This window comes from Nothobranchius furzeri, chromosome 11 (assembly GCF_043380555.1).
Source record: "Nothobranchius furzeri strain GRZ-AD chromosome 11, NfurGRZ-RIMD1, whole genome shotgun sequence".
Lineage (NCBI taxonomy): Eukaryota > Metazoa > Chordata > Actinopteri > Cyprinodontiformes > Nothobranchiidae > Nothobranchius > Nothobranchius furzeri.
In genome coordinates this window covers 60,397,939-60,425,166 of record NC_091751.1, presented here as the reverse complement: position 1 = coordinate 60,425,166, position 27,228 = coordinate 60,397,939, and the positions used below count along the sequence as shown (strand labels likewise).

General features: G+C 40.8%; 1 protein-coding gene across 7 annotated transcripts in view; it reads right to left on the bottom strand.

Moving 5' to 3' along the window:
* astn1 (astrotactin 1) overlaps positions 1-27,228 on the bottom strand; it is a 556,409-nt gene that overhangs the window by 293,281 nt on the left and 235,900 nt on the right. For all 7 annotated transcript variants that reach the window (XM_054746696.2, XM_054746699.2, XM_054746711.2 and 4 more), the window contains one exon: positions 21,089-21,239. In XM_054746696.2, coding sequence (XP_054602671.1) covers positions 21,089-21,239 — 151 coding nt within the window. The remainder of the gene's footprint in view (positions 1-21,088; positions 21,240-27,228) is intronic.

Here is a 27,228-nt window from a genome sequence, read left to right as displayed (position 1 = left end):
GTGAATGCCTCTCATCTATCTGAGGTAAAGGTCAGCTAATAGAGTTGTTATGACCCATCAAGCATGCTTCAAGGATTTATAGTTCAAATTTGTCCTCTGCGTGCACCTAAAATAAAAATAAACACATTTGAACTGACTGGTCAAATGTGAATGCTTAACTATTTCTTTGTTTGGTGGAAGTCTCAATTTCTACAATGTGGTTCAGAATAAGTTTAAAACTGCCGGATTTTTTTTATTTTTATTTTTTGCAGAAGATTAGATGGAATATTGTTACAACAGTGGAGGTACCATGAAGGTTACATTCCCATCTTCCACAGTAAACAAGCAAATGACCTACTTTTACTCTTCTTTTTCCTTTTCCAGTTAGATTGTGGGAAGTGATTTTTCAAAACCACTTTGATCATGTTCAGATTCAACGTTAGTTTCAAAATTAATTTAAAAAAATGTTTTTTTTTGGGGAGGCACAAAAGTCTGACTCCGTCAGATCCCCATAACATTATTAGACTGCAGTTCCAAGTTGTCTGGTCCTGTAAGGGGGCTCAAAGAATTTTCTCACAGTAGGACTAAATGCACTCTTTGTTCAGATTAACTATTTTAATTAATAGTGCAAATCCAAATATGTTGGTTCTTTGACTTATCTGCACAATGAAATGGGCCAATTGTATTTTTGTTTCCAGTAAGGTGAACTTGCAGAAATAACAGGAAAGCTTTTGATTGTCCAGTTATAATTGTAGCAAAGTAATTTTATATTTTAAAGCAACACTAAAACGTTTTTAACACTTTAAGTTTTTGTTTTCAAACTAGGTTTAGCGATTTTTGAGGCAGAAACTTGACCATTGAACAGCTCTCTGTAGACCTCTGCTGACCAGAAACCACACATCAGATCTGTGGCATGGGTAGGTGAAGAAGTGGGAAGTCTCTACCTGCTTTACGACAATGTCTGTTTAATTTGCCAGTAGCTGATATAAAGGCTAGCGTTTTCTGCTTTTGAACCACCAATGAAAAGCACAAAAGAAGATAAAGTTAGCTTTTTTTGTTGGTGTCATGACAGTGCCTGGAAGTGGAAGGAAGTAATTTCTTTGAAGACAAAGAAAGGAGCTAAAACCAGAGTAAACCTTAGCATGGCTACGTTGCTGAAGGAGGCTATAAAATCACTGACTGATATTGACCTGGCTATGTTGCTACTTAACTTGTAAGTAAAAAAAAACATTTAGACTATGTGGATCTTCTCACAGTGTGGTCTTTTTAATATCAGTTGGTGCGTGTTAACTCATTGTTAGCAGTAGCTGCAGCAGGCTGCCGCAATGTCATTTACAACAGTTGTCGTTCCACTTTCAACCAGTAGGAGGGACAAGCAACATGGAGGTTGACATTTTTAAGGCAACCCCGAATTTATTGGAAATCGTGTTTAAGCAGCAAAAAGTACATAAAAAGTAGGATTTTGTCTTAGAGCAGGTGGTTTAACATATAAATTACCTATAAATTATTCTGTTCATTGAGCTCCACTGGCTACCGCTAGCAGCACACATCGAATTCAAATTGCTAACACTAGCAAAGTCCGAGATGGTACGGCTCCCATCTACCTGAATCCTCTTGCAAAGGCTTACGTCTCAGCCCTGCCGCTCCGGTCATCACAGGATCGTCGGCTGGCAGTGCCTACACCATGCTCAGGACAATCCAGACTCTTCTTGTGCATCGTTCCACAAAAGTGGAATGACCTTCCAAGCACTACCAGAACAGGAGCTTCCTTTTCAATTTTCAAGAAACTCCTGAAGACCCTGCTCTTCAGAGAGCATCTTCTTAACTAGTCTAACCCTCCTCTCCATGATTGATGTCAAGCTGTTGTTGTTGTTAGCCTCGAGGGCAACATGCCAATTATAACCTGTAAGTCGCTTCGGACAAAAGCATCTGCTAATGCATAAACATAAACATATTTAGCCTGAAAAAAAAAAAAAAGATTTTCTTCACAATACGTTTTATCTTGTGTTTCAACAGAGCTTCTCAGCTATGCATTTCTTTTTGGGAAACTATCCTAAAACAGGTGTACTGAAGATATTTAGGACTTTGTCATGATAAAATACCAAGACATGTTGACTAATACTTCAAACTAAAGAAGGCCTGACATGGATTTTTGAGAATTAAAATATTTTCCCAGTGCTAAAAAGAAAAATGTTCCACTAAAAATTGAAAATGTGAGCTGTATGGAGAATTTCCACACAACGTTATTTGTTAAACTGTTGCTGCCAAAGGTCTCACCAAGACCTTCAAATCCTTAATGCATTGTTTTGAGTCAAGCTAGAAAAGTAAAGGAGCAAACCTTAGGACAAAACGATGCATGTCTACCGGAGACATTTGTTTCAGAGGCAGGTGAGGTTTTCTGATTGTGAGTGTTTACAATAAGTGAGCTACTATCCTTGCACCTCTGGTGGGGAACACCCCACACCACATCAAGAACTCCACCGACTTCACTGACAAGGTCCAGAAACTTACCCTGGATCCAGATGAAACCATGGTGTCCTTTGACGTAATCTCCCTCTTCACTTGCATACCCACTACGGAGGCAGTGGAGACTGTCAGAAAATGACTACAAGAAGACAGCACCTTGGAGGACAGGACCAACTTCACACCCAATCAGATTTGCACACTGTTAGACCTCTGCCTCACCACTACATATTTCAAATACAACGAAGGTTTCTACAGACAAAAACATGGCTGCGCCATGGGCTCCCCCGTGTCACCTATTGTAGCCAACCTTTACATGGAGGAAGTGGAAAGAAAGGCTCTTGGCTCTTTTAAAGGGAGAGCACCCAGCCACTGGTACAGATATGTGGATGACACTTGGGTCAAAATCAAAACACAAGAAGTGGAATCCTTCACTACGCACATCAACGCCGTTGACAAAAACATCAAGTTCACCAGGGAAAACATAAAGGACAACTGCTTGCCTTTCCTGGACTGCGCTGTGCACTTTGAAGAAAATGGCAACCTCAACATTGAAGTGTACCGGAAGCCCACACACACGGACCAGTACCTCCTCTTCGACTCACATCACAATCTGGAACACAAACTTGGAGTAATCAAGACCTTAGATCACCGGGCAGAACATGTTCCCTCTAAACCGGAAGGGAAAAAGAAGGAACACACACATATAAAGGAATAATTTAAAACATGTGGCTATCCTAATTGGGCGTTTATAAAGTCAGCAAAGATGCACAGAAAAGAAGACCAGACACCAGCGAGGGAGGATAAGAAAGACAGACGCAACAACCTTGTCATCCCCTATGTAGCCGGTGTATCAGAGAAACTCAGGAGGGTTTTCTCCAAACACAACATACCAGTGTACTTCAGGCCCAGCAACACACTCAGACAGAAACTGGTTCACCCGAAAGTCAAAACTCCTAAACACAAACTGAACAATGTGGTGTATGCTGTGCAGTGCAGCGAGGAATGCCCTGACCTCTACATCAGAGAAACCAAACAGCCACTTCACAAGCGCATGGCACAACATAGAAGAGCCACCTCCACGGGACAGGACTCAGCAGTTCATTTGCATCTAAAGGACAAAGGTCACTCTTTTGGGGATGCCAACGTTCACATTTTGGACAGAGAGGACAGATGGTTTGAAAGAGGAGTAAAGGAAGCCATTTATGTCCACTGTGAGCAACCATCTTTGAACAGAGGCGGTGGTTTACGACACCAACTGTCTGCCATCTATAATCCAGTTTTGAGATCCCTTCCCAGATGCCTCAACGCCCACGCATATCCTGGGCCATCTGACCTCAGGAATTCACATGATAGGGTGGGGCCAGGCTTCACACTGAGCTCACCCGAAACTCTGGCTGAATAGGACCCACAGTCACCCTCACACCTTGGCTCATGTGTTTATGTAGAAGATCATCAGGGGGTCTTTTGTTCCCTCTACGGGGGAAACTCCCACTGGGTTTAAATATGGGACTCTCCACCATTTGACCTTAGAACTGAAGAAGCCTCTCGGATGAGAGGTGAAACGTCTTCAAGCAACTCAAAGAAGTCCAGACGCTTTTCTTTCAAAGCTCATTAGACAATAAGTGAGTCGATTCCTAAAACTGGAAATAAAGATGCATAAAGTTGGCTGCATTTCAACATTTTGACACTGTAAAAAAATTGTTCACAGCAAATAATTAACAAGGTTTCCTGAACTTCGAGAACTTTTTACTCCTAGTTTGTTAAATCAGCAGTAAAACTTCCTTTCCTTTAACTCTCAAAGATTCTTGTTACTGTGAGCAGAATTTCAAACAAAAAGAACTCGCATATGACTAACTTTTAAACAGACGAGCATTATTTCTAGTTATGTGGCGTGACTAATGAAGTTTCTTGTTCTGTTTAAACCTTCTGCACTAATGAGATGGTAGTTGTTTTTATTACTGCTGTTTCAAGATGCTGTTTGTGGAACCAGACTTTCTAACAGGATCATCAGAGGTCACATCGCTACAGTCAAATGCAGGTTACAGAACTAAAAGCACTGGTGTGTACTGAAAAACAAGAACAGGAGTCTGACAGCTCTATTCCGACTAAGTACGGCAGCGTATTTATTAATGTGATTTTGGATAATTCAATTGATTTATCTGCCACAAAGTCACATGTCATTGATTCCACTACTTCACACTTCAATAAATAATTGATCGGACACTTTCTCCCTCACTTCCCAATCAAGCATCAAGCTTCAGTGACTTTACTCTTAGACCCTGTCCTCACTGTTAATATAATATTTTTAAATATTTTCAGCATTAACATTCTCTTTTAGTTTTGGGCGAAAAACAGACGAAAAAGAAAAAAGGAAAACACTGGATGTTGAGATGGGAACCACCCTGATTGTATAGTAGTCTGGACCGCTCATGGGACACAGTGATCAACGGACGGGGCGTGGGCAGGAGAGGGCGACATCGTCCTCTGCTGCCTACAGATGCACGGAAGTGGCGCCACCAACATCAGCGATAGCTCTGACGAAGATGGCAGTAGATGCTGAAACATGTTGGCCAAGCTCCTCTTACTCTGTGTGTAACGAAGAGCCACAAAAAAAAAATTCTAACAGAAAACAGAACGAACAAAGAAAAGATAGTAGTCGATATGTGGGTGACAACTTATCTAGAGAAAACCCACGTAATGCATGGGAAGAACATGCACAGAAAGGCCACAGCCAGGTTTTGAACCTGCATCATTCTTGGTACGAGGTACCACTGCCAACAACCGCACCACCATGCAGCCCTGCATATGGTGGCAGTGTGTAGTTTCCTGGCGATAGGGGGCAGTACATACATTTCAGTGTAGTTTTACACCATATATGAAAAATATTACGGTAAATGTTGTTACCTGTGGAGCAGAAAGCATGCAACCTCAGCGTACTCTTCAGACTTTGATGGTCCTTGAGTTAATTCCATCAAGAGAATGCAATGCTGATGCTAGTTTTCTGGTGGTGATCTTTTATTGCACCTTTCTGAGTCTGAGGACTTCAAAACGCTTCACGATATGGTCAGTAATTCACACATTTGGTGGTGATAAACTGCAATGTAGCCACAGCTGCCCAGGGTGACACAGACAGAAGCAAGGCTGCCATATACAGGCACCATCTGTCCCTTCGGACCTCCAGCAGCAGGAAAGAAGAGTGAAATGTCTTGCCTAAGGACATAACAACTGACATAGATGGGACGTGGAATATAACCGGCAACCTACCGATTACAAGACAAACTCCAAAACCCCCTGAAACACCATTGCCCCATCATTATATAAAATACGAAATATTTTGGACTTTTACGGTAATTTGTGTCTATATTTTGGACAGAGAACTATGTGGCTTTGTTTACTGCCAGCGCTCATTTGGTAAAAATTTGACATCATTGAACTCAAATCAACATTTACAAGTTAGCTAAGGGTTAGTGTAAAACATTCGCTTGACTCAGACCAGGATCGTCCATCAGTTAGAGAAGCAGGGGAGTCTGGTTTAGCATAAGTCCCATGTGTCAAAGTTACTCAGAGACAGTGGGTCAAAAACAATAAAAATAAACATCACTATGACTAAAAGCACAAATAATTTAACCAACAAAAGTAAGGTTTTGATTAGGGATGCTTAATAGGGATGAGCGAGTACACCACTATCTGTATCTGTATCTGTTCAACCAACTAAATTATCTGTATCTGTATCTGTACTCGGAATGGGCGTGGCATAACCCGGAAGTGGGTATGGTTTACATCAATATATTATTTTAAGTCTGAAATTGATATGGATTGATCAGAAGTTGATATGTGTATTGTTTATTTGAAAACTTTACAGAGTAGCCTCAAAATTGAGATTAAATATTTTTGATCACAATAGTAAAGGAACTATTAAAATCCTTTTATCACCTCTCGATTAGATTACTGCAACTCCCTTCGCTCTGGACTTAGCAAGGCTGCTCTAGCTCGGCTGCAAATGGTACAAAATGCTTCAGCTAGACTCCTGACTGGCACCAGGAGGCATGAACACATCACAGCAGTTTTGGTTCATCTGCATTGGCTTCTGCTCTTGCGGGGTTCAGGGGCCAAAAAGAGGGGGCCTGCGTCCCGCACATCCGGCCCTGCTCTGATTTGTTCTGCTACGTGTGGTACGTAAGAGTTTGGTCATTTATAAGACTGAAAACTTAGATATTTTCCGATATTGCATTTCAAATGGTAAATGGTCTGTATTTGATATAGCGCCTTCTAGAGTCCTGGAACCCCTCAAGGCACTTTACAACACAATCAGTCAATCACCCATTCACACACACATTCACACACTGGTGGGGATGAGCTACAACGTAGCCACAGCTGCCCTGGGGCGCACTGACAGAGGCGAGGCTGCCGAGCACTGGCGCCACCGGTGACCTCCACCAGCAGGCAATGTGGGTTAAGTGTCTCGCCCAAGGACACAACAACAGCGACAGACTGAGAACCTGCAGAACATGCAATCTTCCGATTACGGGGCAAGCAATTAACTCCTGTGCCACTGTCGCCCCCATTCAATCCAATTCAATGACAATATTCCTGATATTAATGGTAGACTGATAATATCGGACACATTTAACAGTGTCAGACTGTCTTTAACTTCAAATTCAATCTATGTCTGTTGTACTTTTTATCATTTTAATATTTTGATTATTGTGTGAAATTAAAGAGGCCTAATGTGTTAGGGAGTCACAAGTAATTAAGGTGATCAAGTTTTAAAATATAATTTTCTAAAACTACAGTGAAATTTGTACTTTACTGTTAAAAGTTAGAGCAGTTTGCTTTCAAAAGCAAACAGTTTGGGTGTTAGGAATAATTATTGTTATTATTTTTATTTGTACTTCTTTTTTAGGCAGTGGTGATGCTTTGTTCAAAGCCAAGTGCAGCGGATAGTGTTTATTGCCACCGTTTATCTGGGCCCAGCCCATCCTTTCCACACGCTCTAGACCAACTCCGTGTACGGCACTTGCGAATATCAACCCTTTGGAATCAAAATGCTCAACCTCTAAAGAAAAGTGCCCTGAGGAGAGAAAACATCAATAGTGACAATCTAATGTGCTCCTAGTTCTCTTCAGGGCTGAGATCAAGCAGCATTTCTGCCAGGTATTGACTTCACTCAACACTGCTTAGTGTCCCAAATTGTGATCCCAGTCAAGATGAGTTTTAGCCACCATGGGGTAAATTCAGCAACTCAGAGCAGAGAGACAAAGTGCTTTAGCAGGCAGCGGAATCTGCTGCTGTTTGGAATTGTTATTAAAAAGTACTTGGCAGGTCAGAGAGGTGGGCGTGCTCACTGTTAATGCTCAGTGATGTATATAATGTGTACTTGTGGTTTGTTGGATTAGGGCATCACACTGAGCGTGTGTGGGCTTTTTGTTGTGGGACTTTTTTTCACCCTCAGTAGAAAACAAATCTATCAGTAAATAGCCTGTTTTGTGATTCTGCTTGTTGCTCTTGTTTGTAAAACGGTGACACTCAAAACCAACATTTATATTTAACTGAGAAGTTAAAAGGCAAAGGGAATTTTGGGAATGTTTTTTTTTTTGTTTGCTATAGAAAATAAAAATATTCAGAAAAGAAAAAATAATGCAACTAATGCTACTGCTGCTGATTTGATCTAAACCCTCATGTGGACAAAGTTCACTAATAATATAAATAAAGTAAATGGATTTTGGGCTAACTCTGAACGTTTTCAAAGAGTGAAACAAACAGCAGTTGGAGGTAGAGAATGACCGCTTTATCACCTCAGTCAGCCATGAAACAAACCGTAAAGGTCCAATGACTTTGACTGTACACCGTTTTCACTTATAAGTCAACATTTTACGCTTCCTTTGGCCAAAAAAAAAGACAAAGGATTACAAATGATGATATAAATATTCAGTTTCTTTTCCAGCTGCATTTATTTTATATTAACTCATTTTACACCATGGCGTTCCACTAGCCTTCTTTTAGTCGTTCTTACCTTGTCTTTTCACTAATATCTTTATTGCTTTAATCCATTTTGTTGTAGTCACTGCGTGGTCACTCTTGTTTTACTTTTAGTAACTTGTGTGCACAGCACTTTGGTTCAATCTCTCATTGATGGAAAGTGCTTTATAAATAAAGATGATGATGATGATGATGATGATGAAGAAGAAGAAATGGCTTAAAAGCTGATCGATCTTTCTTCATGTTCAGCCTAATTAGATGAGATATAAACAATGTGAAGCACACAAGTAAAAGTAATAACCATGATCTTCACCTAAGGGTTAAGATGAGTTTAGAATAGAATAGAATAAACCTTTGCTACCTCATGAATGACAAATATAAGTATTAGTTATTATAGAACAAGGAATATCAAAGACACAAAGTAGTTCTATATACTTAAACAATTCAACAAAATGTGTATGTACAGATTAAAAATCACAGAGATATGTATAAAATTGTACAGAGGTAAGGATGTGGGGTGTGTGTGTGAATGATCCTGGTGGAATATACACTGTACAACCAAGCTGCAAAAAGAGTAACAGCAGTTTAACAGATAATATGTCAGTTAAACCAGTGATGCATCAATAACCAACACTAAATTGTGTTATAGAGTCTGACAGCTGTTGGTAAGAATGACTTTCCTACACTGTGGGTGTAGGAGTCTACTGCTGAAGGAGCTGCTCAGTGCTCGTATTGTCTCATGTAAGTGTTTAGGGTTAGCTTAGGGTCCTGTCCTCCCCAACCTGCTCGATGGACTCCAGTGGACATTCCAGGACAGAGCTGACCAAGACACAGTTTGTTAAACGTTTCACTTTCCCTGTATTTTTAATTTTAATTCATGTAGAATGTGTTTACAGCTCGATGGGAGTAGCCCTCAATTTCATTGTGCCTGTGCAATGACAATAAAAACTCTATTCTATTTGATTAAAAACAAAAACACTCAACAAACTATGGGGATTTAATTTAGTTGTAACCTCATGAAGTTATCAGTTATCTTTCAGTAAAGGGACCAGCATGCACACAACATTTATCTTGAAACTCTCAGCAGAACTTCCCCTGATCTCTACACTACACCTCTATTAGTAGTGTTCTGCTGCCACCTAGTGTTCAGCTCAGTACACAACATTTACAACATCCCAACAAATCTTTATAATTAGACCAAAGTAATCAAACAGACCTTGTGGTTACAGAAACATACTTATTAAAGTGCGGGTATGTCATCTGTGCCTCACTAACATTATTAGTATTAAAAAGACTGCTTAGGCATACATTGTCTTGAACAATTAAAATGTGATCAGTTGAGATTAAATAATTACAAAGCCTCTACATTTGTTAATATTGTTAATCGTCTCCCAACCCCAATTTATATATGTACTGTCTAGAGTTCCAAGTGTGGATTTGGGATTTACGAAATAAAGCCATAAAAAAAATCAAATTTCCTATTAAAAATAATGTTTTTTTTTTCATTCGTCAACCAGAAATTTAACCATGAATCGCCGAAAATGTGGTTCACCTACAGAACGTTTTCATTAAGACATATTAATCTTCTGAAGAATCTGGGTTTGCGTTTGTTAATTTCATAAAACTAATCAACTTTTTTTGATCCACTTATTAAAATAGAAAAATAACATCTAATGCATCAAATGATCAGAAAAACAAACAGAAAATCTGATTTAACTTGAAACATAATATTTTTTTAAGTTAAATAATGACATCTCATTTAGTCCTGTGGCCATTTTGTTTTCCATTTCAACATTTTTGATCAGTGTGTCAAATCAGACATTTTCCCCTTTTTTAAAAAAAAATTATGTCAAGGTAGAAAATAATAAACTGTTCGGTTGTATTTATTGTTTTTGAAAAATATGTATGGTGCTATAAAATATTTGTGCAGGTTTACAATTAAAGGTAAAACACAAACACACATACTCGCACACGCACGCACGCACACACACACACACACACCCTAAATGAGCTGCTTGGACCATGTTGAGTTCTTCTCCTTATTCCGTCTTGGTGGCAATCTGTTCTGTCAACAACATCCTTGTTTTCCACCCTTTTGCAGCAGACAAGCGACAAGACGAAACTAATTAATCTCACAATAATCCTGTGATTATTACACTCTCACTTCCACAGGCGTCACATGCTGCTTCTCCCCAGGAGTGCAATACATCAGCGAGACGGAGCGGCTCGGTCAGTCGGCACAGCCAGAAACACACCACTCACACACAAGAGAGGATATTAAACGCAGACAGGACAGCTACCGGCAGCACCGAATCAGACAAGGTGTTAATTGATTAGTGAGGAATCACATTTCTGGGTCCCATCCAGTTTACGGTGCTGATTAGACGGGTGAGAAGCTCATTTATAAGCTCAACAGTCACAAGATAATTACCAAAACCCACACTAATATATGCACCGCTGGCTGAGAGCAGTAGCATGCTGTTGGACAGGAGTGGGATGTGTGTCTGAGTGGGCGAAGGACTACAGAATTGCTCACTTACAGAAATGATGAATGCCGTTAGAAAAATGAGAAAACAACATAACTCATTCAAAAGATTAATTAATAACTCAGATCAATCTAAACATATTGATTATAGATATGACAGCAATTATGGCACTAAACGAAAGAGAAAAGTCTTTTGATAGCATCGATATTCTTCAACCCACTGGTGCGACTGATGCTTGTTTACATCTGAGGCCAGCTGTACATTAATAAAAATGGAGGTCAAACTTGTGCTGCATTTTTTTCCCGTCAAACCCTACATGCACTCTTAGGCCCTGTCCACACGTAGCCGGGGATCTGCCAAAACGTGGATATTTTTCTACGTTTTGGCCTGTCATCCACACGAAAACGGAGTTTTTTCACACGAAAACGGATCTTTTTAAAAACTCCGGCCAAAGTGAAGATCTGCGTTTTCTCCGTTTTGGGTGTCTGCGTGTGGACAGACAAAACCGGAGATTTAAGGTCCGCAGCGTCACTTTCCGCGACAAAAAATGCTGACATCACGTGTGCGACCTGTGTTTACACTAGCCGTCATCATGGATGCCCTCAGAGCTGCGCTCGCTTTATCAATTGTCCAAGCGCTTTTTGCTTGTTTGTTTTTGCAAGCGGAATTACTGCTCCTTGCGGAAGACCACAGATGAAGGACGTAGTTAAGAACGGGGGAAGTACTGCCGCCTACAGGTCTGGCATGTCCTTAACAACGTATTTATCCGGGTACGTGTGGACAGAGTTTTTTTTTAAACGAGGTGGTGTGGATGCAAGTTTTTGGAGGGGTGGATATTAATTTTAAAATAAACCCGACTACGTGTGGACTAGGCCTCAGAGTGATCACATTTTAATTTCATTCAGAAAATGATGAATGCCATATATATATGTGTGTGTGTGTGTGTGTGTTGCGACAACAATAACTGTCTTCGTCTTCGTCGTCTTCGTCTTCCTCCGCTTATCCGGGTCCGGGTCGCGGGGGCAGCATCCCAATTAGGGAGCTCCAGGCCGTCCTCTCCCCGGCCTTGTCCACCAGCTCCTCCGGCAGGACCCCAAGGCGTTCCCGGACCAGATTGGAGATGTAACCTCTCCAACGTGTCCTGGGTCGACCCGGGGGCCTTCTGCCGGCAGGACATGCCCGAAACACCTCCCCAGGGAGGCGTCCAGGAGGCATCCTGACCAGATGCCCAAACCACCTCAACTGGCTCCTTTCGATCCGGAGGAGCAGCGGTTCTACTCCGAGTCCCTCCCGAATGTCCGAGCTCCTCACCCTATCTCTAAGGCTGAGCCCGGCCACCCTACGGAGGAAACTCATTTCGGCCGCTTGTATCCGCGATCTCGTTCTTTCGGTCATTACCCAAAGCTCATGACCATAGGTGAGGATTGGGACGTAGATCGACCGGTAAATCGAGAGCCTGGCTTTCTTTAATTTAGTTAATTTATGACTTACCATTCTTTCAGTCTTCTAAGTTTATCTGTTTGATTTAATTATTAAGCATCACAAAGCATTATTCTGTTGCACAATAAACTTCAGTTTAATTCAGTTTGTTTTCCAGCTGCATTTATTTTATATTAATACATATTAATATTTTTCTTCCATTTAAACTCAAAACAGAGTTTTTTAAGTCGCAAAGACATTTGCAATTAAAGTTCATATTTTACATAACTCCAGACTGTTCATCTTTACAGCTGAAATGTGTTTTCTCCCCTAAGTTAAGTGATGTAAATCTCTGAACATGTAAAGATTAATATCAGTAATTAGCATCACAAAAGCAAACCAAATTAAATCTGGTGTCAGGGGCAATTTTATTGGAAGAACTGTTCTTTCCTGAGATTTGCCTATTATTGCATGATAACACTCTCATCCCATTTTATTAGAAAAACAACACCCAGCTTTTAGACTGTGTGTTGTGTGTAATGGGTCTGAAATGAGACCACAAGTCACAGACTAGAGGGAATTATTAGTTGATATTTAATTTGATAAGAATTCAGCTTAAAGAGGTCCTTCAATGAGAAACCATTTTTTACGTATTATTACCGATTAGAATCGATCACTAAGATTTTCATGCAGGCTGAACATGGAAATAGTCTCCTACACCTATCTCCTGCATTAGCTTTAGACAGAAAATAGACACGGAAACTCTAGGATTTAAAAAGCCTGACAGATCTATGTCACACTGTCACTTAACATTCATGGACTCACCAATCTTGGCTCGCGACAGGGAACGCTTAGCGTCCAGGAAACAGCAGAGAATGTCTTGACTAGCAGAGGCTAACCATTAGCATTAGCAACTCCACCACACAGCAGAACTTCTCCCATCTTGTGTTATTTGTGGATAAAACATCAGTGTCCGGTAGATTTGTGTTGCTGTTAGCGAATCAGAGGTGAGATGTCCAAATAACAGGAATAAGACTCCAGATCCTGTCATCTGAAGCTACTTTCTCCTCTGGCTGAACTCTCTGTGTTTAAAGAAGTGCAGAGTATGACTAACAAGGCATCCGTTCCTACTAGACACCACTGCAAATGTACAACCCTCTGTAAAATATACGAGTGAAGGATCTCTCTAAATCTAAAACAGCCATCTATCCATTTTTCACTGCTTATCCAAGGGTGGATTGCCTAAGTAATGAATCCAGAATGGGAACCTAGACATCTTGGGGAATAAAAAACCCATGAAGTTCCTTCTCAGATGTCTGAAAAAAAAAAAAATAAACCTCCAAAGGATGCATCTTAGTCAAATGTCTAACATTACTCCGAGCTGCCTCTGGGTGACAGAAAGTTTCACTTTTCTCTCCAATGCTGTTCCCAACAACCTTACGGAGAAGGGTTTTTTTCCTGCTGCTTGTATGAATGAGATCATTTTTTCAGTCACGACCCCAATGCTACCTGTTGGCTAAGACCCTACTTACCACTACAAACCGGGGCAATGCCCTCATCATTTCTGATGAAAACCTGCTCCATCCACCCATCTCTCTATCCTAACATCACTTTTGAACAAAACCACGAAACACACAAATTCTGCTTGAGGCAAAAACTCACTTTTAAAAAGACAAACTCAGAGTTTAATACCACAAAATATTGCCTAAACAGAATACAACTTCAAATATTCTTGTTCATCGGTAAAGTGTTCCCAAGTCTTACTAAGATCGGTTCTCTTCATACTTAATTGCTGTTCCCATCTCGCTCATGCCATAATGCTCCTTCTTAAGCAGCCTCTCAAAAGTCTGAATATTAAAGATATTCTTTGTGTTTCTCTAAAGTGAAAACTGAAACAATAAGAACACAGTTTCACCAAGTAAAATGCTCACAAAGGGTTTAAAAGTATCACAGCCCCACATGCTCTCAGGGATGAAAATAATACAGGGCAGTAAATAATTAATAGAATACAAAAAGAGTTTCATGACACCTCAAAGCGTTGGAGATAAATCTCTTCACCATTTCTTTTTGGATCCTAGTGAGACTCATTTCAGAAAGAAGAAATAGGATTTTTTTTTTGCTTTTGGCAAGGATTTGCAACACGCTGCAACATAAAGAAACAGTCTTGTAGATGGACGGATTACAAACACAAGTTGTTGTTTAAAGTCATCCTGTAAGTATGCATTAAGGAAAAGTGTCACACGTTTTTGTTTCTTGTGCTTCCCAACATGGGATTCATCTTAAAAAAGAAAGAGTGCAAATGCAAAGCATATCTGAATGCACATGAGACTTCAAAGCCCTGACTAAAAATATCCACCCTGTCATCTCCTGGTATAAGACGGAAATTGGATGGGTTCGGCCCTGCTGCCATTTCACTGCAATGTTGCTGCAACTTACAGGGTCTTTTTTACTGAATCCTTCAAACACATCCAAACTTGGGTCAATCTCCACATGAGTCCTCTCATTTTATATCAAATGTGTTGAGATAAACGTGACATAAATTGTTTTATCTTGTAATAACTTGTGCTATATGAGGAAAACTGTGTAAAAGAGTGATAACTAACCCATGATGACTCAGATAGACATTTTGGTGCAGACGTTTCTAGATTTAATCCAACTGAGATTGAGTTCTCAAAAGAGACAAGAAATAAAAAAAACACTCATTTCAAATACTTCCTGAAAAAAAAGAACTGTAGCAGAAAACTTCAAGAAGCTTAAATGCATGAACTTGATACAAAAATGTTAACCGAGTTACATCTGTGTTTCGGTCAAGTAGCAGCTGAACAGCTGAAAGCCAAGATGGATTTTTGAATATTTAGATATTGATGGAGGTGGAATTTTCCTAACTGAAAGTCTGTAGATTATTGTAAAATGGTGGGAATTTACGAAAAGTCATTAACATCCAAGCTGTAAAATCAGTGTGACGGTGGATTAGCATGGAATGTGGTGTATTATAGTATAAAAGTGAAATTTATGAGATTTCATTGGTTTCTGTTGTGCTGAGTTTTCATCATTACTGACGAGCTAAAACTGACAATGACAAAAACTTCGGACTTTAATCAGAAGTCACGATTATTCACTGATACATGTCAAAACGTGGTTAACTTGGTCTGAGATTTGGATTCATATTTAGATCTGACAGGTAACTGGCACTAAGGCTACGTTAACACTGCAGGCCTTGACGCTCAATTCCAATTTTTTTGAGTACATCCGATGTTTTTTTTTTTTTTTTGTGTGGCTGTTCACATTATGACTGAAATGTGGCATCAAACTATCTCCAGTGTGAACGCTCCACGGCCCCAAAGCGACCCGCATGCGCAAAGTAAAGAAGTCCAATACACTGAAGTCTGAACCAGGAGAGTTGTGATGTGAAAGCCTTCACTGACAGTTCATCTACAGGACCAGGATTACACCTGTTAATTATCCTATTTTGTGCTGGAAGCTGTAAACTATTTTTCTCCGTATTCCCGCTGTCTTCCCATATTACTTTTCACTGAAAATGTTCCAGTATTACGTTCATTCGCAGAGAACCCCACCCCTCCCTTCATGGAGGCTGGTGAGACAACACCTCCCGCTCCCGTTTTCGGGCTTTCCTGTATTTTTAATTGCTACACTTAACAGGATGTCCAGACAGACTCCTGCATGGACACAGTTTTGACTTAAGATACATTTTTGGTAACAAAAATTATGTATAGTTGTTTTCCGCATGGTTCTAGTGCTCATTCAGTGTCTATTTAATATAGCGTAATCTTGTTTTTGGATGGTAAAAAGTGCAGGGGATAAAAATTGACTTTAGAAAAAGTGGGTCCCCCCAAAACTACATCCATGTACTCTTGAATCCTTGTGTCAGTGCTTCTCCTCAGGAACATCCACACACAACGCTCACCTCTGCTGACTCAGTAATGAAGGAGATGGGTATATGCGACATGACCGTTCATACTGGAGTCACTTTCAAAAACATCAGATATGTATCAGAATTAGTACATATGTAAGTGGCATGGATTGCATTTGAACAAATCAGATCTGTGCTGTTCATACTGTCATAAATAATCTGATATGGGTCAAATGTAGGGGAAAAAATATCTGATTTGATGCGCTTTTGCCTGCAGTGTGAACCTGACTTGAGTTTTCAGACCCCTCAACCAACTCTAGTAGCAAATCTAGACACGCTACTACTTCTTCAACAAGTGGAAACAACTAACTTAACTACTAAAGACTACCAAACAATGCCTAAACTACCAACTGATTTTCATTTTCTCTACAATCTCAACCACTACTAACTCTCTGGTAGACGTGCAATCTAACACTAACTACAATCCACAAATTAGACACCTGAAATTAATCAGTCATATGATTTTTGTCAAACGAAGTTGGTTGTCACTTTTCATGTGCTTTTCTGCTAATTGAAATAAGCCTCGATTTGTTGCTTTATTTGTCCCATCACTAACAAAAGAATGCAAGCATAGGGCACCACCTACTGTCGTGGGGTTGCGTACACTTCTTTCAAAGCCTAGATTTTCTAATAGACATGTAAACTTGAATCAAGGCTGCCATTCTGGTTAAGGTATTAGCTTGATTAGTAGGGCTGTAGCGAAGCGTCGATGACGTCGACGGCTCGATTCTAAAAATTCGTCGATGTCAGATCTGGTAGTCGACGCACCACGCCCACTTGTTGCATCCCCAGAAGTTTGTAATTAGAGGAGGAATCTGCTTGTTTTCCTCTAGTTCGCCCTCTTCTCCGTCTTCACTAACATCTCCGCCAAATATCGAAGACCCGGAACAATGTCCGTCCGCTACTAGATTCCTTTCCTGTTTTGCCCACCTTCATCTCCCGGCAACGGACAACAACTTCCGGGGTTAGATGCGCTGCTTCGTCTCTACCGGAGATGTAGAAAATCACTGGGAGTGTTTCTCCCTTCATAAAGGAGCTTCTTTCAGACATTAGGAGAGCTGTTTTGGTGGTAGCAGTCTCTCCTCCGTGCTGGTCTGTTTGCTGCTGGGTATTTTTGGTGTATTTGAACTTGGTAACTTGAACTTAACGTTGGTAAAGCTACTGTTAGCATTTTCGCTAACAGCTTCTTGCATTTGGATAAGCTGTTACGTTTTGGTTTAGAGTTCATCTTTTTTGCGGTGTAGATCTACCTTTTATAACATTTAGAGTGTTGTGGGTTTTCAGTTTAGTTTAAAAATCACCTTGAGTTTGGTTTAACCACCCAGTTTAGAGTTTGGACCTTTGGAGATCCTTATTTTGGTCCAGAACCCTGTAATCTTTGCCCAGTGGGACATCCCTACTTATTTGTACTTTTGTTTTAATTCCCCACAGGTAGAATTAGTTTTATTATTCCCAACCTGTGGATGGAAAGATTTATGTTTTTTTGTAGTTGTAAATAAACCTGATCATCATTTTAACTTTTAAATCCCACGTTATTGTCCCTTCCTTTTTGCACACGAGCCCAACTCCCCAGGAAGGGTCATAACACCACTCGCCTCACGCACATAAGTGACCAAAACAAAGCAGCATGGAGACACTCCATCTCCAACCACCTCTCAGGCAGCAGCCTGCACTCCCAAGTTATACACGTCACCAGAACATAACCAACCACAACACAATAAAAGCAGTGTTATACAAAATGGAAGGCCTGTAGTGTTTATTCTCTGACAGTACCAATTAATCTATTTTTTTGAGGAATTTATTAGAGATTTTTTGGTTTTTATTAACTGTGCAATAGAAAAATAATCATTAGATTAATTGTCTAAATAGTCATTAGAATAGTCGACTATTTGATAAAATAATCGTCAGAATAATCGTTTTAAAATTAATCGTTTACCCCCAGCCCTATCGATTAGACCCATAGCTCGGTTTTAGATTAGCAGTTAGATGCTGATGTTGATCTTATAGTAATAAGTTGGGAGTCTTTATCCTTGTTTACATGTACATTAGAAAACCGACCTCTCAAATAAAGTTCATTCCACTCAGGTACAGTAGGTGGCGACATGCGCCCTTTCATGTCGGCCTTCTTCCAGTTAGCTTATAGCAACACAGACAGTGAGCAAACGCTGGAGGGAGTGAAGCAGACTGAGCTGAAATATTATATGCACAATGAGCTCATTTAGTACGTGATGTTTGCATTATTTGGTTTTTTATTACCCCAGAAAGGGTTGTTTTACCTTTTTTGCTGACAGTTTCGACCACTCCAGCAGTCTTATTTAGAGCTAGCAGCTAATGGTGATGTCACTTCCTTCTCCGTTTATCAGCGGGCAGCAAAGGACGGTGTCACCCTCTGCTGCCCACACTCTTCTCGATGGGACTTTGTAATCATCGAGGAGAGCATGGGCACCGCGGCCCCCAGCTTGGCTGACCCGTTTACATGTATAATATATTCAGATTGCTACCACATTATCTGGGTGCTTGAACTGGATTACAACCAGTTCACCTTCAGCCAGACTAACGCGTTTACGTACATAAAAAAAAATAAAATAAAAAAAAGACGTGAATCTTTTTAGGGCAAAATCTGTTTTCTGATGCGCATGTACATGCACTGAGTCACTGAGCAGCAAAGATCTTTTTCTAAATTAATCATTTATAATAAAATATTCCCTTCATCTGGAATATTGGTTTATTTACATTATATAAATGAAAATAACAACAAAAAAAATCCAGTTTTTAACCAAGTCAAGCAACGTGTAGCATCACCAAAAGATAAATTGGACTGAGCAGGACAAAAACATTTAGATGTTCCCACAAACCTTTTAGCAGACTTTTTAGCTTAAAGTTATATGAGAGCTTGAATTTGTGTAGAGGCTTAACAAGCTGATGCATTCATGTCCCATTCCATCAGAGCATCAACTGCTCTATGAGTCCATTAGCCCTGTCCCTCCATGAACCAACATGAATCCGTTCATCTTTTCATTCCCACTAAATGTCGTGATGTTTGGCAGATAGCAGTCTGCTCTAAAGTATCTCGTAAAATGTCTGCACATCACTGCCTCATTCCATCTGTTGCATTCTGCGTAAAAATATGTTTATCAATCTAAATCTACCAGACAGAGAAAAGACGTCTGAAAAGGGCATTCGACTGGAAAAACATTGTTCTCCATTTATTTGCATCATGACTTGTTTTGTCCCCTCCAATAAAAGTAAGTCTAAAATTAAACTTCAAAGTCTCCAACTCCAAAGTCAGATGTTCAAAGAGAAAGAGAGCCATCAATAGATGTACCCCGTGGGCCACATGTAATATTACTTATAAATGTTACTTGCAACATACAACATTTCTTGGGAATGCAGGTCTTTGCTCTAACCTATAAATGAATGATTCTTCCATTAAAATTTCTCACAAGCTGTTCCCTTCTGCTTGAGATGCATCACAAGTGATAAGCATAAACAGCATCTTCCCCAGACCACCTGAAAAGCTTGACTCAAGTGCATCAAAGCACTTGAAAAGAAATTAAATTGTTGAGCGGATGGCGTCTGACAGCTCATCGATAGAAAAGGTTCTGGTTGAGGGACTGAAGACAGGCAAAACACTAGCAGAAAGCCATACGATTTTTCAAATGACAAGAACGGTATCACTGGAGTCCCCGACAGATGGAGAAGAAAACAAACCTGCCTGCTACATTTCCTGTTTGCTAAGCACCACCTGGAGGTAATGAACACGGAGACAGTCTAAGAGGCATGACAGACAAGGAGGAGAGTCAAATGGTCCCTCCAGAGAGCAAGTTTGCTACGTTTCCTTGATTTGGGTCATCGTGGTCGGCACATATGTCCATGAATATTTAGACATGTGGGTGAACTGCTAACGACCTAAATAGGAAATTATTAAAAGTAAACTTCAATGAAAAACCATTTACTATTTCGAAGTATAATCTGAGTTTAACATGCTGAGTATTAAAATAGTCTTCTACCCATATCTCCTGCATTAGCTTTATAGATGGTAAAATGCTAGGATGTGAAAAGTCCAACAGATCTACGTCACACTTAACATTCATGGACTCCCATCTTGACTCACGACGGGGAACGCTGTTGTTGATTTAGCATCCTGGAGACATCAGAGAACGTCTCAACTAGCAATTTAGTTCAGTTAAGCTTATTTAAATAGTGCCAACTCACGACAAGAGTCATCTCACGGTACTTCACAAAGTAAACATTCCAATTCATTCTGCCAAAGAGTTAGGTTTCCTACAAAAATAATCTAGCAGATTACATAGAGTAACTGACTACTGCAATTCCCATAGTAATCCTCATAGTACATGCTAGCTGTTAGCATTAGCAACTCCACCACACAGCAGAACTCCTTCAGGCTTGTGTTATTTGTGGAGATAACACATCAACATTGCAAAGAGCTGCTGTTAGCCAGTCAGAAGCGAGATGTCCAAATCAGGTTATATTCTGTCACTTTCTCCTCCAGCTGACTTCTAAGTCCTCCAACAGGCGCACTGGAGCATTTTTTCCCCCAGAGTACAACTTATAAGGCATGCATTCCTACGAAATACTGCTGCAAATGTATTAAAACTATCAGTAAAGTTAAATCATAGTAAAAAAGAACTTGTGTTCAGGAAGCCGTGGGCTTATGGGTCTGCTGGAGGCAAGTTTGTATCAGTCATACGGTGCAGACTGTGAAGTATATTGTCATGATAATATGAGTATTTGGGGGTCAGTAAAGGTCAGTATTCTTCTACTTTATTTACAGAAGCCTAAAGTTTTGTGTGAAAAGATGACTCACCACACATCCGGTTGAATCAAGCTTTCGGTCAGATATGCAGCGGAAGTTCCGGCTGCAGCCTCCGTTATCCTTGCTGCAGTCTCGGACCGGTCCAAAAGAGTCCAGCAGAACCTCCAACGAGTCAAAGGATGAGCTGATCATGAGCTCTTCTCTGTAGAGAGAATAAAGTGTAAATAAAGGACATTTATGTTGGTGACCCTTGGGTCACTGCCATGTTGTATAATAGCAAACGTTGACATATGATTGTTTACTTCATGTCTTACTGGTATTGATGCCCATTGCTCTTAATAGGTTATAGCTCACTTTTAATCAACATACCTATGTTTACAATGAGCTTTTAAAGCCAGTTTTTTAAAATAATATAATTTAAGAAATGTTATTCTTTTTTTAATCTAGTTTTGATATTGTTGTTGAAATGTAAACAAACAGAAAAATAAACCAAAGTATAATTAAGTAAATGAATTAAAAAGGTCTTAGTTTTGATTTGAAAATTATTCCAGATATAACAATTTACTATCCCCCCCTCCTTATTTTGTATTTTTGATGAATTATTTTAATGACTTTTACATTAACATTTTACCCTATATAATCAGGCTATTTCACTGCACCTCAACTTCATTTTCAAAGCTGGGAACAACACAAACAAACAAACGATAGTAGTAATTGACTTATGTTCTTTTATTCCTCAGAGTTTGTCCCCCATAAACACTGTTGTCATTATTCAAACAGAATCCCAGTCTGAGATTAAACCTCTTCATCTGATTTAAACTAATCCAGACCGTGCTTAAAACATGAGCCCTAATTTACTAAACATTATATATATATATATATATATATATTTTATAAATATACATATTCTCCCAACACAATTTAAGCCAGTTTAGTACACTGAGTTTCCCATTAACACAACTGCCTGTTAGCGGTGATTCACACATTTTCTGCTATAGGTGTCAAATTAACAGGTTTCAAATTGAGCTGCAGAAATACAGTTAAACAGATGATTAATTAGCATTTAGCAGTCAGAAATATGTAATTTATTCTCATTACATTTTGTGAAATCCCATTAATTTATATGATTTTATATTGAGTCTGGGGATGAGAGTGAATGAGGTTCTGTTTTAGAACACTTTAATGTTAGATTTTCATAAAACATCACCATTTTCCTTTTAATTAATTTTGTGTAATCATCATGGGGAAAGCATTCACTTTTAACAATGAAACTGCTTTGCAAGCAGATGTGTGAGATAAAAACAAACTCATAACAGATTTATGGCTTTAACCTTGCTGTGAGTGGTCCAATAGCATTGTTACTGATGCCGGCTTCTGTGAGCTGGACCCGACCCAAACACCAGCAAGCCAGACGAGCTGGTGTTTTTAAAAGCCGCGCATGATCCTGTCCTGGAGGTTTGTGGTGGTTCTGATCCAGTTCTGACCCAGAAACCAGATGGCCTGCTGAGCCGCGGATGTCTTCAGGTGGTCAGTTCTTCTGAGCTGGTTCTGATGGTGATCTGAGTTCCAGAAATCCACATTTAATTTTTTAACCCCGCCACGGGTCACCGGAGCCCAGCGCGGACCTCCCTGTCCTGGTACTGACCAATGTGGGCTACAGAAGTCCGTCTTTTCAGCTGCAGAAACGCACTCAGGCACGGAGATAGAGGCGTTGTTTCTCTTATCTGGAAACCCGTGGACTCGTCCAGACAGGCTGGAGTTGGTACAGCCTTCACAAACTAGTTTATCAATGTTACGGCCGCAGCCGTTTTGAAGCCCAGAGGTGTGCTCCGCGCCGTTCCCTGTGCAGCAGCGCAGCACCACGGACAGCTACGCTCTGGGATGTTGTCCTTACTCCAGCACCATGGAGAGCGCCGGAGCGGCAGGCACAAGCAGCTGGGACTTTTTATCTCATCAGCCGGCCCTTCAAAAGCGGCCAGCTGGAGCTCATCAGGGGAGAGAAATGTTTGGAGTTGCAGAGGCAACGTTTGTTCTCTCCCCGTTGGCAGTTAACAGGTTGTTGTTGGCTTTTTGTAAAGAAGCAGCTTTAGAACCTTTTGTGTTTTGGGATAGTTGCATTTAAGCGGTAATTTTGGTTTTGGTGTGTCTGCTAGACCATCTTGTGGTTTAAATTACCAGGTGGGGATTATTCCCCTTTTGAAGTCTCAGTTTCCTGAGCTATTTTTGTTGTTTGGGTAACCTAAGTTAATTCAGCATTTGGTTTTGTCTGTTAGACAAACCTTGGTTAATTTAAGGGTGGGATTTTCCCCTTTTGCGTTTCATTCCCTTTTTAAATAAAGGAGATTAATTTTAAGAGTGGTTGGTCCTCTGGACATTTTCAGTTATTCGTTTAAACTTAGTTTGGTAAGGGTTTTTGGCCCTTCTTTTGGTACTTTCTTTTTGTAATAAAATCCTTAAAAGGAAACTTTGAGTTTGGTCTTGCTTGGACAAGAGGTGCCTTTTTCTCCCCAACGAGGGTCACTTTTTGTTAGACTGGTCCATCTTATGTTTATTCCCCTCACCTTCCTAGCTGAGCCCATAGAGGGGTGTAACAATCAACATGAAGACAATCCAACACTAGTAGGATGAGATTCGTCCTGGGTATCTCAAGGCTATGGATGTTGTAGGGCTGCGGTGGTTGACACGTCTCTGCAACATTGCGTGGTCATCGGGGGCAGTTCCTGTTCAGTGGCAGACCGGGGTGGTGGTCCCCATCTTTAAGAAGGGTGACCTGAGGGTGTGTTCCAACTATAGGGGGATCACACTCCTCAGCCTCCCTGGAAAGGTCTACTCCAAGGTACTGGAAAGGAGGGTCCGATCGATAGTTGAATCTCAGATTGAGGAGGGGCAATGTAGTTTACATCCTGGCCGTGGAACTGTGGACCAGCTCTCCCTTGCAAGGGTGATGAAGGGGGCATAGGAGTTTGCCCAACCAATCTACATGTGTTTTGTGGATTTGGAGAAGGCTTATGACCGTGGCCCCAGGGGCACCCTGTAGGGGACGCTCCAGGAGTATGGGGTGGGTGGCTTTCTGTTAAGGGCCATTCAGTCCCTTTACCAGAGGAGTGTGGGTTTGGTCCGCATAGCTGGTAGTAAGTCGGACCTGTTGCCGGTGAGGGTTGGACTCCTCCAGGGCTGCCCTTTGCCACCGGTTCTGTTCATTACCTTTATGGACAAAATTTCTAGGCGCAGCCGTGGTGTGGGGTGTGTTGAGTTTGGTGGCAGGAGAATCTCGTCTCTGCTTTTTGCGGATGATGTGGCCCTCCTAGCTTCATCCAGCTCTGACCTTCAGCTCTTGCTGGGTAGGTTCGCGGCCGAGTGTGAAGCGGCTGGGATGAGGATCAGCACCTCCAAATCTGAGACCATAGTTCTCGACCGGAAAAGGGGGGCTTGCCAACTCCGGGTCGGGAGAGAGGTCCTACCTCAAGTGAAGGAGTTTAAGTATCTCGGGGTCTTGTTCACGAGTGAGGGCAGGAGGGATCGGGAGATCCACAGGTGGATCGGTTCAGCGTCTGCAGTGATGCGGACGCTGAGCCGATCTGTCGTGGTGAAGAGGGAGCTGAGCCAGAAAGTCAGGCTCTCGATTTACCGGTCGATCTACGTCCCAATCCTCACCTATGGCCATGAGCTTTGGGTAATGACCGAAAGAACGAGATCGCGGATACAAGTGGCCAAAATGAGTTTCCTCCGTAGGGTGGCCGGGCTCAGCCTTAGAGACAGGGTGAGGAGCTCGGACATTTGGGAGGGACTCGGAGTAGAACCGCTGATCCTCCGTATCGAAAGGAGCCAGTTGAGGTGGTTTGGGTATCTGGTCAGGATGCCTCCTGGACGCCTCCCTGGGGAGGTGTTTCGGACATGTCCTACCGGTAGGAGGCCCCCGGGTCAACCCAGGACACGTTGGAGAGGTTACATCTCCAATCTGGTCCGGGAACGCATCTCCAATCTGGTCCGGGAACGCCTTGGGGTCCTGCCAGAGGAGCTGGTGGAGGTGGCCGGGGAGAGGACGGTCTGGAGCTCCCTAGTTGGGATGCTGCCCCCGCGACCCGGACCCGGATAAGCAGAGGAAGACGACGATATAAAATCTAGCTTCATAAAATAAAAAATAGAAAAAGTACTTGTGGCTCAGGACTTTTACTCAATGGCGTTTTTATTGATCAACAAGACCAGTAGTTAGCATTTCTTACCTCATCAGCCAGCAATTATTGGAAAACAAAATTGATTAAAGGCTCAATTAAATTCTAAATTAACCTCAATTCTCTAACATTTAAAAGGTTACTGGTTTTTAATGCACTCTAGTAATTGTTTATTTTATACATTTAAAAAGTAAAACCATTAATTAATTATTATATTCTGTATTCTGCAGTTTACTTGCTACTGTTGCTCCTACCTTTGGTTGGTTTATAGTGTGATATTTTAACAAGTGAAGGTAAGCATTTAGTTTTTTCTTCTCTTGGAACACACTGAAAAAAGGTAACTTGAAAATTTCAAAGGTGTTCAATTGAAAACAACTGGACTTCTTTGGTTTATTTAACATTTCACTTGTCATCTAAGGAACTTTGTCAATTCTGACTGGAAAATGGAGAGATAGAGGCTTTGAGAGAGGGCTAAAGGAATAATCGACTGTATGTCAAACGGGAAAGACCAACATTAAACAGAGGAGGAGGCCTCAGGTTTCACCTTTCCAGCACCTACAATGCAGCTTTAAATCTAATTCTTAAACAGTTTCAGTCACGATCAAACCTAGCATCTAATTAAAACAACCATTTCAACACAATAAGTCTTAACGACTTCAATGACTTCCAATGGGTTAAGGAAGAGGAGTATTTATAGACAGCTACAGTTTTTAAGCTTGACCATCCTTCATATCAGTCAGAACTAACAAAGCTCCCCTGATGAGAAGTGAAACGTCTTCAACAAACCAAAGAATCCCGTTTCCTTCATTCAAACCTTTTGAATTACTGTGACCTGGATGACTGAGAACCTTCACCAGCATCATTTGAAAATGGTTAGGTGAAACTTTTAGGAAAAAACGATAACCAGCAAAGCAGATTTTCCTAAATCGGTTCACCAGCTAATGGAGAGAAAAAAGTCAGCGACAAATGACAATCAAACATAAGGGGACGCTGCTCAAAAGCAGCCCCTTTCAAAACGCTGTTAATGCTGTTCTGTTGTGGCCCCTGAGGATCGCTGAGGAGAGCGTTCATTAGATCACATATCAGAAGGAGACGAGTTATTTACACAGCATGTTGAAGAAAGCTGCCAAATGAAAATAAAATGCTGAAAAATGGAGATGAGACTAACAAAGCATCAAGGGAGGAAAACAGCAGCACCTTGCAGAAAAACAAAAGCTCTGCTGTGCATGTGATGTCTGACAGTAAGGCAGAAGTACCAAAGAAAACTACTTTTCATCTTTTTTTTCATATACGTGAAGGATGAGGATGCAGATATTACCATAGCAACATCAAATATGGTTTAATTATGGCAGGTTCTAATTGTAAAGGTGCCATGAAGTGCATTCGTCTATTTAAGGACATAATTTAAATTTGATTCATCCACTATGACTCCTGCTAGTCACAAACTAAAAATATGAACGGATCCCTCTAAGTCCCAAGTGCTCAGAAAACATCCCACCGTGGCCCAGACTGGAGTTTTAATTAGTAACACCAACAGCTGGAGCCCGATACACTCAAACATCTCATTCACTCAGCAGTGGTTTGCATCAAGCCGATCATGTATGCTCACCAACAAACACGTGTGTGGTTGGCGAATGAAGATAAAGTTGTTTCTGTTTTTTGTGTGAGGTGGACTGAAGCAGCATGATGAATGACCACTAAGACACTCTTAGGTATTTCTACAGTTAAACATAATGAGAGTCAAGTGGCTCAGAGACCGTTTCAAAAGAAATGAGTCGTCTGGAAATAACTGAGCAACATAATTAATCAAAATAAAGCTACGCCCTTAACCCAGTGGGTTATGATATTATCTACACGTTTGTTTAGCTCATGGATGTAGTTTTTTTTTTGGGGGGGTTACCCCCCCCCACACACACTTTTTCCAAAGTCAATTTTTATCCCCTGCACATTTTGCCATCCAAAAACACTATTACACTACATTAAATAGACACTGGTTGAGCACTAGGACTAAGCGGAAAA